This window comes from Gavialis gangeticus, unplaced genomic scaffold (genome assembly GCF_001723915.1).
Source record: "Gavialis gangeticus isolate Ggan-Ray unplaced genomic scaffold, GavGan_comp1, whole genome shotgun sequence".
Taxonomy (NCBI): domain Eukaryota; kingdom Metazoa; phylum Chordata; order Crocodylia; family Gavialidae; genus Gavialis; species Gavialis gangeticus.
In genome coordinates, this window is record NW_017729027.1 from 38,417,118 (window position 1) to 38,432,526 (window position 15,409).

A 15,409-nucleotide genomic window follows, 5' to 3' on the forward strand; every position below is an offset into this window, starting at 1 on the left:
TCAGACCAACCTGGTTGCCTTCTATGACCAGGTCACCAAATCCTTAGATGCAGGGGTAGCAGTGAACATAGTCTTCCTGGACTTTCGGAAGGCCTTCAACACTGTCTCTCACCCCATTCTCATTAAGAAACTGGAGGACTGTGGTGTCGACACCTACACAGTCAAATGGGTCGCCAACTGGCTGGAGGGCCGCACCCAGACAGCAGTGGTGGATGGGTCATTTTTGACCTGGAGGGATGTGGGCAGTGGGGTTCCGCAGGGCTCGGTCCTCGGGCCCGCACTGTTCAACATCCTCATCAGTGACTTGGACGAGGGGGTAAAAAGCACCCTGTTCAAATTTGCTGATGACACTAAGATGTGGGGGGATGTGGGCACGCTAGAAAGGAGGTATAAGCTACAATCGGACCTAGAAAGGTTACAGGGGTGGGCGGACAAGAATAGGTTAGGATTCAGATGTATCTCAAGCAGGTCCAACGCGGTGATCCTCCCCCTCTATGCAACACTGGTCAGACCACAGTTGGAGTACTGTGTCCAGTTCTGGGTGCCGCACTTCAGGAGGGATGTGGACAACATGGAGAGCATCCAGAGGAGGGCCACCCACATGATCAGGAGTCGGCAGGGCAGGCCCTATGAGGAGAGGTTAAGGGACCTGAGCCTGTTCATCCTTCACAAGAGAAGGCTGAGGGGGGATCTAGTGGCCGTTTACAAACTGATCGGGGGGACCAGCACGCATTGGGGGAGTCGCTGTTCCCTCGAGCACTACCAGAAGTGACCAGAAATAATGGTCACAAGCTGGCAGAGGGTAGATTCAGGCTAGATATCAGGAGGTGCTACTTCACTGTCAGGGCAGCTAGGATCTGGAACCAACTTCCAAGAGAAGTGATGCTGGCTCCTACCCTGGGGGTCTTTAAAAGGAGGTTAGATGAACACCTTGTTGGGGTCGTTTGACCCCAGTACTCTTTCCTGCCATGGCAGGGGGTTGGACTTGATGATCTGCTCAGGTCCCTTCCGACCCTACCAACTATGAAACTTTTTCACTTTAATTAATGTAATTTAGAAGAATGATTAAGCAACTCATGTCACTTCAGTACATAAATTTAGATTGCGGGAAGGCATAATGTATTAAAATAGCAGACAAAAAAAAATTTCATAGTTTTATAGTTGTTAGGGGCTGGACCTTTCATACATCAACCTTAATGAAAGGAAATTTAGGTTAAAAATAAGTTTTAAGAAGCAAAAGAGTAAACACTATATTTAATGTTTAAAAGAGTAAAAATTATATTTAATGTAAATATTTTATTTAATCTGAAAAATCAAATCTATTTTATTTTATTGCTGTTGTTCTCCCCTGTGCTCTCCCCAGCATACTTCTTGCAAAACTATTCTTACACTGAACAATGAACACAATATTTATTTAAAAAAATATTTTTGTCCTGATTTACATGTGTTTGCATAGAGATTATTGCATACCTGCTCAAAATAAAGGTGTACTCTTTTATATCATGTAGGGCATGGGTGGGGTGCATGTATGTGGGAGGCATTTGTAGGGGGAGTGTGGGGTTTGTGAAGGGCTCTGTGGATGTGGGTGGGGTTTGTGGGTGGGTGTGCCCCTCCCACCGCCCCAGCGCAAAGCACTTGCCTCCAGCGACAGCAGCAGGTGCTAGGCCCTAAGGGTGCTCCTAGCCCATGGCACGCAGAGCTCACCAGTGGTGTACAACTCCTGCTGAATTCCAGGAGCTGCACATGACGGCACAGAGCCAGCCTGGCCTGGTCTGCTAGCACATGCCTTAAAACCAGACCGGGCTGGCTCCATGCCAGCATGTGGTGCTCCTGGCACTACAGGCAGGAGCCATTTGCCATCTGCCTGGATGCCTCCATGTGGGGCTTCCAGCACTCCAGCAGGGAGCCGCACTTGGAGGCACAGAGCCCACCCAAGCCAATGGCACATGGACAAGAAGCTGTGGCAAGTCGCACAACATTGGGACAGGCAGGCTCCATGTCTCCATGGGCAGCTCTCCACTAGAGTGCTGGAAGCCCCACGTGGAGGTACAGAGCCAGCCCAGCTTAGCCCTATGGCACACAGCTCCTGCCTGCAGTGCCAGGAGACCCATGTACTGGCACAGAGATGGGCCATGGCAGATGGGCTCTGTGCCACCACATGCAGCTCCCAGAATTCAGCTGGAGCTATGCGCTGCTGGGGGTTGTGCCTATAACAGGCCAGGAGAGCCCCAAGGGCCCACCACCTGCTGCTGCTGCAGCAGCCTCTGCTTGCAGGGGGGGTCCACACCTACCCACAAACCCCACCTTACCTCTCCCTCCTGCAGGCAGGAGTTCCCAGCACCACTCACCTGCTGTCCAGTCGCACACCATCGCACTTGGTGTCCCCATATGGGGTTCCGAGATGGAGTGCAGGGAGGCCCATGGAGGTGGAATCACAGAGCCCATCTGGTCAGTGCATGACCTCTGAAAGCCTGCCTCCCATCAGCTTTCAGAGGGGCAGCCGCAATCCAGTAATACTTGTTTTTCTGAAGCAGCCCCATGGGCCATATAGAATGGCCTGGTGTGCCGGATCCAGCCTGCGGGCCGTATTTTACTGCTTCTCCCCCCCCGCCCCTGGTTTTAATTTGTTTTTAAAAACCTCATGGAAGTAGAAGCATAGAAAATTATGGAAGGAAGGAACTTCAGGAGGTCTAATCCATACTCAGGGCAGGATCATCCTATCCTTGTCTAACCATTCCAGACAAGTGTTTTTCTAACCTGCTCTTTAATATTTCCAAGGATGGAGATTCTACCATCTCTCTAGGTAATGCTCCATTGTATCCAGCCTAAATTTCCCTTGCTACAATTTAAAATTATTACTCCTTGCCCTGACCCCTGTAGCTACAGAGAAGAGTCTTATTATCATTCTCCATATAACCACCCTTTAAGTATTTAAAGACAACAATTAAATAATCCTTCATTCTTCTCTTCCAAAGAACAAATGAATCTGGAGCAATAAATCTGATACAGTATGTAAACAGCATTATTTTAAGGTTCAATGTCCTGATTCCTAAGGAGTGCAAAAGACTTGAGTATTGCACTTTTGCCAGACTTCAGTAACAAGAAATTAACTGATTCAGTCAGGACAAGAAACCTTCTGAGGCATCAACAAGAGGTTGCAGCAAGTTTGTTATAGTTGCCTTCTGTTAGAAAAAGAATGCAAGTGAACAGCTAAGAAAAGAATCAAATAGTATAAACAAAGACAGGAAGTAAAGTCATAATTTTATCCCAGAACAGATTACCAATTTATCTAGTCCAGTATCCTGCCTCCACGAGAAGCATATAATTTGGAAGTTATCTAATAATTACAACTTCTTAATATTTTAGCAAAGAAGAAAAATAGCTCTTTTGATCAGCTGTTTTGTCCAAAATTCTTCAGATAGCTTCGCAGCAGAACACTGATCCAAGATTTTTAACCACTTTAGCTGACTGAGTCTCCCTCTATGTTATAGGGATCATGTACATACTAAACTTGGAACCAGCTACATATGCAAAGTAGCTATCATGCTGTAAAAAGCTCCAATCAGCTATAAAGTTAAACCTTGAAAATATGTATTAACTTTATAGCTGGCTTCTATTGAGTTTTAATTTGCATGTGTAGCAGGGGTGTCTCCTACAACTGGGAGCCCTGTCAGCTGAGGAGGCTCCCAGCCACAGGGATGTAACATGACTAGCCAGGGCTGAGAGTCCCAGAACAGAGGTGACTCTCAGCCCACACAGCTGCAGACTCTGGGTCCTGGCAACACAGGGACTCAGAATCCAAAAGTTGCAGACACTGGGTGCTGGGACCAGGTGGGTCTTGGCAGCTAGGGGGTGCAGATGCCCTGGGGATCTGTGAAACCCCCAGGGCTGCAGGGTTGTGGCTGCCATACTTCATGCACCCCTGAAACTGGGGAATCATGACATCCAAGATCCCATAGCCCCTGAGGCTGGATAATTGTTGCAGTTACAATCCTGCAGGGTTTCATAGAAACATAGAAAATTTGGGTTGCAAGGGACATTAGGAGGTTATCTAGTCCAACCCCCTGCTCAAAGCAGGACCATCCTCAATTATATCATCCAGTCCAAGTCTTTGTCTATCCTGTTCTTAAAAACCTCCAAGGATGGAGATTACACAACATCTCTGGGTAACCTGTCCAGCACTTTACGACCCTCCTAGTGAGAAAGTATTTCCTAATATCTAACATAAACTTCCCTTCCTGCAACTTGAGACCATTGCTCCTTGTTTCGTCATCTGCCACCACAGAACAGTTTAGCTCCATCCTCTCTGGAGTCACTAAAGAGGTAGTTGAAGACTGCTGTTAAATCCTCACTCAGACTAAATGGGTGTCTTTAAACATGCTCTGGAGCAGGGAGGGGGCCGTTAATCAAAGCGGCTCCTCAGAAGCTATTACTACTTCTTTCATATGATGTTTTAGGATTACAACATTCATAGATTAATATCTAAATTTGATAACCATTCGAATGCTTCAGGGGTAGCTCCATGGACTGATTTTAGATCACCATTAAATGATGCAATTGGGCAATCATTCACATTGTGTTGCACCATCTGAAAAATCACACCACAATCACAACCCGCAATAAGGAGCTAATTAAAGAACCTGCAGCATCTTGTGTATTCAGTGTCCCATGCTTCAAAATAGTGGTGCAGGCTCATTTGGTGAGCTTTAGTTAAAGCACCATTAAAGCTTTACTTAAAGCACCCCGCCAACATTTTGAAGCACAGGGATGCTGAATACATGTGACACCAAGGTCAATTAGCATGCTTCAACAAACTTGATTAATCAAGTCTGCTCCAACACGTTCTAATTAGAACATATTGGATCAGACATTGGGCACATGTATAGCCCAGTTCCTTCAGCCTCTCTTCATAAATCATATGAACCAGCCCCCTAACTGTTTTCATTGCTATCTGCTGGACTCTCTGAAATTTGTCTACACTCTTTCTACAGTGTGGGTCCGAAACCGGACACAGTAATCCAGGTGTAACCTCATCAGTGTCAAACAGAGAAGAATCACTTCCCTTTATCTGCTGGCAATGCTCCTACTAATGCAGCCCAGGACACCGTTAGCGTTCTTCACAACAAGGGCACACTGTTGGCTCACATTCAGCTTATGTCCACTGTAACCCCAAGGTCTTTGTCTGCAGAACTGCTGCTTAGACAGTCGGTTCCCAGACCATACATGGGATTGTTCTGTCCTAAGTGTGCGACTTTGCACTTCTCCTTCATGAAGCCCTAAGGGTGGGAGATCGCAGCAGCTGTGATCCCCCCGCCCCAGGGTGGGGGGTGGAGCCACTCAACTGAAGGCGCTCTCAGTCATGGGAGCTTGTTTCTTGTCGGTACAAGAATGGGCTTCCCCTGCACCAGCAACAAGGCATGACAGGATCTAACATGCACTCTTACAATCATGCCTGCCATTCATGCACGGCATGGCAGGAGGCACGACTGTGTGGACCACGCATTATATCTCATTGCACCTTTATCTGTACATGTAGAGGAGCCCTAATTTTTAGAATTCTTTCAACATTCTCTTCAATTTAATTTCACGTGCTCAAGAAATTTTAACTATTTACCTTAATTCCACCTTCCACCAATTTCCTGTGTACATTTGCTTGTGTAATTTATTTTAATTTGATTTGCTGCTCCAAGGAATGAGGAATAAGAATTTTCTTTCCTTGGAGCCTCAGACCAGCAGAGACTCCCTATGTCTGACAAAGGGTGACTACTCCCGAATGCTTGCTAAGAATTTTTTTCCAACTACTCAGTTGGTCTAATAAAAATTATCACATCTAACCAAAGAACCTTCCCTGCCTATGCCCTTACACCAACATGGCTACAACCAAAAACTCAGCTCGCAGTCAACATACACTAGAGCAGGGGTAAGCAACATTTCTTGGCCAGTGCTGAAAAAACCACAATGTCTACCTTGTAAGGTGCTGGAGTGCCGGCACGCCACAAAAACAAAACTGGAGTGGAAGGGGTACATGGCAGGATGCACTGCATATTTAATACTATTAATAATCATTAATGTTGCTTTTTTTTAATTTAATTTTTTTTTTTACAGTGAATAGAAAGCTGGTGTCAAGCGGGGAGTGGGGGCTGCCCCAGGGCTCCGCTACTTGGGCCACAGCGGGGGGCCCAGCAGCACCAGAGGTGGGGCCCAGCTGACCTGCGCAGCTCCGCGGGGATGGGGCGCCCACAAAGGGACGCTGGCTGGCTGGGACAGGATTCCGGGCTCAGGGGGCTCCTGCTTGGTCTCTGTGTGTGCTGGGTATAGTGGGAGTGGGAGCTGCACCCACAGGCTGTTCCCCAGGCTCAGGGAACAGCTGCCGCAGCTGGTGCTCAGGGCCGAGTCAGCCAGAAGCCTGCAGCACAGTGGCTCTGTACAGTACCTGCCCCAGCCCTGGCCCCTTGAGGGGAGCTGCGGGTGGGCAAAGTCAGGACCTGGGTGGCTGTTCCCAGGCTCTACGGGGCTTCTGCGGACAGGCCCCTGCACCAGGGATGGCTCTGCCCTGCCTGCACTGTGCCCAACGTGCAGGGAGGCCGATCCCAGAGAGCGAAGACTCCCAAGCCCAGCATCCTGCCCCAGACAGGGAGCATCCCCATGTGTGCAGGGTGGCTGCGACCCATCCCTAAGGAGCTGTGGGGGCTGGGCCAGGCCCCACCATGGGTGCCACTGGGCACCCCCACCTGCTTGCCCACCACACCTCGAGCCTGCAGAGCCCCGGGGTAGCCCCAACTTCCTGCCCAGCCATCCTAAGGGCCCGACTAGGCTGGCTTGCCTGCGGCGTCTGCCCCCATGCTGCCCAGACCCTGTCCTGACCACCTGGCCCCACCACTCAGCACCTCAGTGCTGCCCTGGGAGCTGGGGCCAGGCCATCTGCCTACCTGGGCTGCTCCCTCCAGGGGCCAGCCAGGCTGGAGGGCACAACACGGGAGCACAGGGAGGGGGCAGTAGAACACAAACAGCCTCCCTGCCTGCGTTTTTCTGGTTCCGCCTTGGTGCCTGCCGCGACACTGGGACTTGTGCCTGCACAGGGGAGCCTGGAGCAGCAACTTTAAAAAAAATCAATTTCTTTGCATGCTTCCCGGCGTGCCAGGAAACATGTCTCCACGTGCCACTAATGGCACGTGTGCCAGGGGTTGCCAACCCCTGTACTAGAGTAAGGTTGCAGCTACATTAGAAGCACTTTTCTGAACTAGGAATCCTAGTAGCATGCTCCTAGAATGGATACAATTAATACAGTCTAAAATGCAGTTTTACTCATACATAGCTCCTGACAAAGTATGCTATTGCCTAGAAAGATTTGGGCCATTCAACCAATTAGTCTCCCCACCTTGCCTTTTCCCTGACTTGAGAATAACTTGGCTAATAAATACCTCTCTCCTCATACATAGCTTATCCTAGCCTGCCACCTTCTTTACACCTCTCTAATCAATGTAGCTTTGCCAGGACAGTTAAGATGCCATGGGCTTCCTATATTCAAGTGCTATTTCAGTCTAACAGTTATCCAGTATTTCACAAAAAAATAAAATTCACGTGGAAATCTTTATGATCATATAGCACTGCATGTGAACTGCATTTATTTCTAAAAGGTGCTGAAATGATGTATCAAATCAAAAAGTATTCTTGACATTTTGTCTAATAGACTGACCTTTTTGATTCTCCCAGTGTTCTTTAACTCCCCATTGTGCTTATTCTGTTTTGCATTAAAAACTTCACGAGAGCCACATATGGCATCACATACTGATATTTCATTTGCAACACCTAAAAAAAAAAATCCAGCGGATTAGAAGTTCAGAACATTGACAGGAAAAAGGTGTACACTTGTAAAAGGGAACTGTCACCAAAAATCTTTTAAGGCTTTGAACCTTTTTTTTACCCAAATATTGTTACCGAGTATTAAAAGGTTTTAAAAATATAATCTGTAGGCTAATATTTATATTATTTTTACATTTTAAACTATGACAATAGAATTACACTAGTGTCTCTAGTTTAATCTCTCGAGTTTCTAATGACTTCAAACATAGTAAAACAATCTATTCTATTCGATTTCCATGCAATGGCTTCACATAGAAGAAATTGAAAAAACCGAAGACAAACCCAAATTTTATTTAGAATACGATCCTAGAATGTACTTATTAATTCATTCCAAAGAGGCTACAAGTCTTGGGTTTGTTTTCAAATCAGACCTTTGAACATATCTGGCACTTTGGCTAAGAACTATCTGTATATATGCAGACAAAATAACCTTCTTTTCTAAAAATGGCCCCTCCAGAAGTGAGAAAATTGCTTGGCTGACTACCAGAAAGAATTATACCAAAGTCATATTTGTTATGTGAATTAATAATTCTCAATCTCTAATACTATCAATAATACTTTGAAAATTATGGATTCATTTGAAAAATTAATTTTCTTAAATTAAAAGTATTTTTTAACCTATTTTTAAAATAGATGAAATTACTGAAGATTTGATTGGGTCATTTTTCGCAAAATTAAGTTTAATTAAAGTCCACTTTGGGATACTCATTTCTTTTAAAATAAAGAAAAAAAAAAGAGTTTAGTGATTAGAATTTAGTGATTATTAACCCAATGGCCTAAATTATCCTTACTAGAGTTTAGTGATTCGACTAAAATGTAATTTCTCCCAAATAAAGTTGTTTTAATTAGTGTTAAAAGGGCCAAGTACTGGTACCATATCTGTATTTATAAATGTAGCTGCATTTAATTTGATGTGAATTTAAAAACAAAAGTTACTTTCTATTAAGTAAAATATTCCAAATTCTCCATCAACATTATTGCTACTTGATAACAAAAATGAGTTCTCTACCCCAGTCTTCAGACTTTTTTCTTCTTTCCCCTCCCTTTTTACAGGCACCTTTTTATAAATGTCAGTTATAATTTTTGGGGGGTAATTTTTCATGTATAGAACCTAATTACATGAGGGACATCATAAATTTGTTCCCCCTGCCGGTGGGGGGCCAGTGGGAAGGCATCAGCAGGGGAGCAAGCACTTGGGAGGCAGGCAGCCAGGCCATTATCCTTGCTTACCCTGGTGCTGATACCCTCCCCAGCACCTGCTCCCCTGCTGTCCAAGCCCTCTTCCATTTGCATTCTAGTCATCCTCCCCTCCACCTCCCTTATGCTAAGCAGTGGCTCTGGCTCCATCCCAGGGTACAGAGCACATGGTGACTCCAACCCCACCCTGGTGCTGGCCAGGCAGCAATGTAGGCAGCAGCTCCAGCTCCAGGCAGGTAGCAGCAGCAGCTCTAACCCAAGCAGGCACTTGCTGTAGCTACAACTCCGCCCAGGGTCAGGGCCAGAGCCACTGCCTACCAGAGGCGGTACTTGAGTTTAAGATAAAGCAATCCCTCCCCACCCCCATCCTGAATGTGGAAAAAAACCTCTCATCTTGGATTTAAGTAAGGTAATGTCTGTAGTGCCCATTTGTGAACCTGCCTGGTGCAAGTCCTTCTGCCACCACTGCACCTTTTTGGGTCTTGACCTTCTTCAGAGTTCTTGCCTAAATTAAAAATCTAGAGGCTGTGCCCCCAACTTATGGACTCACCAAGTTATTAACTTTGTTTTTCATTGCTATCACTTCCTATACTGTACAAGAAAGGGGGTGAGGGGAAAAAAGAACCCAGACCTGCCCTCTCTAGAGATCCTCTATGAAGCAACTAAGGATTAAAACTTATAATTTCTAGCAGGTTATCTTCCATATATGTATCACTCACCTAACTATTTTTCCCCATCCTGTAACTCTCTGAAGGCAACCTGTAATCTTGCAATTTCCATCTTCTCTCCTTGCTGCATCAGGCTACTTAGGCTGTCTTTTATCAGCTGTTACAACAGGCTCTTTAGTCACAAGCTGAGAAATTTAGTTTTGACATTGATTTTAATATTACAACCTTCCCCCTTCCATTTACCCTTTCTGGGTTGTCATTATGTGGAGGTCCATATCCTACCACCATAACCTGCTCCAAGTGGTTAACTAACCTCACACTTAGAAAGATTTTCCTAAGATTAACATAGATTTCCCTTCCTGAAAATTAATTCAGTCCCTCCTTGCCCTATTCTCCATGAACAAAGAACAATTGAGCACTGTCTTCTTTCAAAACTTGATGTCTGAAAACTTGAAATTCCCTCATCTTCCTTTTCTAAACAAACACAGCTCTTTCAAGCTTTCCATCTAAGTTACAGTTTCTAATCTTAATCAGTCTTGATTTTCTTGCTTGTAATGATCAGATTACTGGTATCTTTCTTAAAGTGGGGTGCCCCAAACTGGACACAACTGTGGCCACACTACTGCCAAACAGAGTGGAATCATTAAGATGATCATATCTGACATATGACACTCCTGTTAATAAATCCCAGAATGATTCCTTTCTTGCAACATCACCACATTGTTGACTCATTCAATTTGTGGTTCATTCTAAATCCCATATCCCTTTCTGTAGAACTGCTGCCTGGCCAGTTAACTCTCCATTTTGTATTTTTACTACAGTGAAGAAATAAAAATAAAATCGTTTTGTACTTGTCTGTATTAAATTTAATTTTATTGATCTGAAAACATTTCCAAATATATCCAGTGCTGCTGGCTGTTTATTACCTTATTATCCCCTACGTGCTTTCAAACTCAAGGTTTAATGCATTTAATTCATTATATTTTGGGATACTGAAATTCAGTTGACTGGTCTGAAATTTTTCAAATCTACCCTTTCTCTCTGTTTAAAGGTGGACATTGTGTTTGCTTTTCTTTAGTCACTGATACCTCTCCCCTCTTCTATGGACTTTTCAAAGATAATTGCTAATGCTTCAGAGATTGCTACAACTATTCCTTCACTTGTCTAGGATAAAATTTCATCAGGCCTTGCTAACATTTGAATATTTGCTCACTTTATTATACTGCCACTAGAGAAGTCAATGACAACACTCCGATTAACTGCAGGAGGACCACATTTCATTTCCAGAGTTCTCAAGTGGGAGTAAACTTGTTGATGGTCACAGATAAGAGATGGCAGCCTGTAAAGATTCTGAGCTCCTAACATTTCAGCCTTGTGTTCCCCAAGATCATAACTGATCTTAGTTTACAACTGTTGCCAAGAGAACGCTGTGCTCCCACATTTATTATAAGCAGCTTAAAAAAAACATAATGGTCATTCAATCAAATCCCAGAGCCTAGAAATAAAACTAATGAAGTCCACATTCACATTTCTGAACAGCTATAGAAGGATGTTAAATTTTTCTTAGAATCTATTAATGTTGCATTCCTTACTTACTATATCATTTATTTCTCTGGTTCTCAGATGAGATTTAGAAATTAAGTAAAGCTGGACAAGAATTACAAGTCTAAAACAATGTAGTCAGGATGCAAACTTATTTCACTGCCAAAAATAGTTACAAGTAGATGGGAGGAACTTTGGAGCAATTCAACTTTTAATTAAGTTTGAATACCTACGAAAAATATCAAGCTTTCCTCAGATCATAAGCTATTATTATTCACTGAAAATAGTATATATTGCTGCATGTTTATTTACTCTTCTAGTAAATTAATTCTCTTCCTAATTAATACAAGTCTAAACCTTGTCACTAAAAAGTCACTTCATTTATTGATTAATGTAGCACTGCAAGATATGCAAACACCGCTTTTTGTAGTTATCTGGAACATGTTTTTAAAACTTTCAACCAAAAGAATGAAGTATTTTTATCCTTCATTAGAAGGGTAACTCACACTCGAGTAAGAATAAAACTGAAACCTTTATTTACAGTTCATCAATATTTAAACCACACTGATTTATTGTTACAATTCTCCATATTAGCTGTAAGAGAAGAGTTTAAACAAGACTTTAATTCTTCACAGTACTTTACATTTAAACTAAACCGAACACACACTTCTGATGATCATCTCTTTCCTTTCAGGTGATTTCAACATGAGGTCCCCAACTGCATGTTTTATTTGCTCCTACAGCAAACTCACAGAGCTCAACTTGGGATACATTTTTTGCATTTATTCCCTTACTTCTGTATCTCCAACCATACTGATGCAAACATTGGGGTTTGTCTGAGGGTTTCCTACTTTTTACACTTCATTTAGTTTTCTTGCTGTTTGATTAATAAGGATCCCGCACCTCAAATAAGGATCTACACAAACATATTTCACTATATACAGAAGTGTAATACATTTAAAATATGAGAACATTATTTATTACATATCCTTGAAGAACAGTACAGGGTTTATAGGTTGCCAACTATTACGGAAAAGAAGGCTCACATACTTGGACTGCATTTTTTGAGTAGAGTTTCCTTCTTATCGTCTGTTGACTTTTCCATACTTGCAGAGTCTGGGAAAATAAGTGGGTGTTCTTTTGGCTCCGCTGTGCCCTTGTTTTCACTTTTTAAAGAAAGTGATACCATCATTGCAGTATTATCGTCCTGCAGAGTTGCTCCTGAAAGACAGAATTTCTTGATTTCACAGCTCGTTTTACAATGCAGTTGCACAGGAACTGCAGTGCATCATGATGCTATCTCTCTGAACTTCTCAATTCTATGCAGAAACTTACCAGAAGGAAAAGGGGAACAATTCACATTAGTTCTGCAGTTATTTTCACGAGTGTTCTGATGGAGTTGATTCAGTGAGCTAGAAACTAAGTCTTCTGCAGTCTGAGCATTTTTTCCATCTACCATACAATTTAAAGTTACACTTTTTGTACTTTCTAGAAGTTCAGATAATTTGCAGTCACTCTTTAACAAAGTGCCATTTGTCTGAACAGTTTTTCTTTTCTTTTTGGAAAGAGCACTACACTGTTCATTTGATTCTCTCCTTGAAGAGCCTGTTTTATATGTCACTTCAGGAGAACATGATGATTTCTGTTGAACTCCAAGAACAAAATGGCTTTCTTGTATTTCACTTTTATTCAAGTCAGAAGATGAAAAAAAGTCTTCATATGAACCCTTCTCAGCATGTGAAATCTTGTTACGTGTGGTCATTGCTTCCAGAAATTCATTTTCAGCCCCTGACTTACATAATACTGAGGTAGTCAGTTTTGTACTAGATCTTTTTCTTTTTGATTTCCCCTTTGTTTTATGTCCAACAGCACAATCCCTTAGGTCAACAGGAACACTTACATCAACTGAACACATATTAAAATCTTTGCTGCTCACTAATAAATCCGAGTGACTGTCTTTGGTACCTGCAGCAGCCTCTAACTGAACTGTTCTTTGTGAAGAAGCAGAATGACTCAAGTCTTTTTCTTGGAGAAATGAAATGTTGGTCGCAATTGATAGAGAAGTCAGATTATCATCATAATCCTGTTTCTTGTTAGGAGATGTTTCAGATTCTCCCTTTTCTGAAAGGTCACCCCCCAAGGAGTGTTGTAAGATCAGTTTTTTGTTTAACTGTTTTCTATTACATTGTTTTGGAGTTAAGTTCTCTCGATCATTGCTGCAGAAGGAAGAATCCTCCAATGCAGGTGTAGAAACATAAATATCACTTTGAGCCGCATTAATGCATTCCAGTGACTCTATCTTCTGTCTCTTTAATTTACAATTTCCCCAAAGGTCATCAAAACTTGAGTTTAAAGAATCATTGATTTGCTCTTCTGTAAGACATTAAGAACAGGAGTATAAATATTTTAACAAAGTGGGAACAGTAAAGAGTTAAACTGGTAAAGCATGTGAGAAATTACTTAAAAAATGGACAAGGATTTAGTCACAACCAAATATTCAAAATTATACAGTCAAATCTTTGGTACTTTTCAAAGAATTTACAAAAAAAAGTTTTAGAATAGTTATATTCAAAGTCTGCCCCCCAAAAGATATCTTCCTTGCCTTTTTATTTGTACTCCCTTTTACTGTCTTTTTACCAAATCTAAGAATTACTATTATGAAAACTACTTCAGTTTAGCAAGCACCTTAGAGAGGGAAACCAACATGCTCAGGACCTATTTTATGTTGGCCTAGCTAGTTCTAGTGATGGTGAAAATTAAAAAAAATAATAATAATATTTTGTTATTGCAGGGCTAGCACCATTGTATCTTTTCCCTATTTATTTTTTAAACACAGATGTCTACTTTAATAATTATATTCATAATGTCTGAGGGTGCATTTTGTATTATGGTAAGTTTGTAAGCAACAGTCATTTAGTTGTATTGTAGAAGCTGCTTAACTAAAATATCAAAACTACTGATGAAAACTGTAATATTTTATTGTGAAAAATCAAATTAAATGTTTATTTGGAATATACTCTTAGATATGTATGGTATAACTGTTGTTCTGATGTTGAGGTGGGTGAGATGAGGGCCCTCTGACATGCCCAGATACCTGAGGTGGCAACTGAAAGTCAAAAGCCATATTTAACAGATATTTCAAACAAAAAGACATAGTAGACTTTAGTTCACTTCCAAAACTAAAGTTAATCAATGTTAAAGCACCACACTGAACATCTTCAAATACAAAACAGAAACTATAATTTGTTTGCCATTGTTTTTTCTGGACCTGGAGCTTCCTTCAGGAATCATTACACCACCAGAGTAACCAATGGCATACATATTAATCATGAGCAGGGATCATGATTCTCTTTGATAAAAAAAATCCTGAATTTTCTAATTTAAAAAAAAGTAACGCCAAATCCGTATTTTTCCATGATTATAATGAAATGCAATTCATATGGGATTTTTTCTTTTTTTTTTAAAATCAGAGAAAACCAGGATCCCTGCTCAGGAACAAAGAAAAGGAAAGGTTCAGCGTAATGAAGAAAAAAAGGCAACTAACTGCTGGAAAACACTGATGCCTTTTTTAATTATGTTGTAAGCAAATCTCATTAGTACTTTAATTAAGAAATATTCAAAATGAGTTAAGAGTAGAATAAATGATAATATACATACTTAGCCTGGGAGTGGCTATTCTTAAAATGATAATCAAACCACTAAAATAATAGTTTATATTAAATAGAAACCATTGTTCTTCCCAAGCAGGGACTGTTATGTGCATACTGAAAGGAAAGTTATGGAAAGATACAACATGAACCATGTATTCCCAGGGGTAGATCCACTTATCCTTTCTTACACTAATAGGAAATTTTGCTCCTTAATAATAGAATGCCTACGTATCAGTGAAAGATACAATATTTGCACGTCTGAGGTAGTGTTCTGTTCCTGGCAGTAGGATAAGTATACCACTAAAATGCATCCCCCTTAAGACAATTCCTAGAGTTGTCAAGTTCCTATTTTTCTATCATAGTCAAGAGCCGTTTTGCTCTTACATATAACATAGAAAGCATAAAGCCCTTAGTACCAGGGGTGTGCAAAACAGACTGTATTTGATTTGGATTCGATCAGATGTGGGCAGACCCTGGGTGCCTCCCCAC

General features: G+C 42.0%; 1 protein-coding gene across 5 annotated transcripts in view; it reads right to left on the bottom strand.

The window, feature by feature from the left end:
* The window catches only part of MCPH1 (microcephalin 1), a 269,106-nt gene that overhangs the window by 228,131 nt on the left and 25,566 nt on the right, over positions 1-15,409 (bottom strand). For all 5 annotated transcript variants that reach the window (XM_019520597.1, XM_019520596.1, XM_019520598.1 and 2 more), the window contains exons 8-10: positions 12,606-13,643; positions 12,321-12,491; positions 7,697-7,809 (exon numbers count right to left, since the gene is read on the bottom strand). In XM_019520597.1, coding sequence (XP_019376142.1) covers positions 7,697-7,809; positions 12,321-12,491; positions 12,606-13,643 — 1,322 coding nt within the window. The remainder of the gene's footprint in view (positions 1-7,696; positions 7,810-12,320; positions 12,492-12,605; positions 13,644-15,409) is intronic.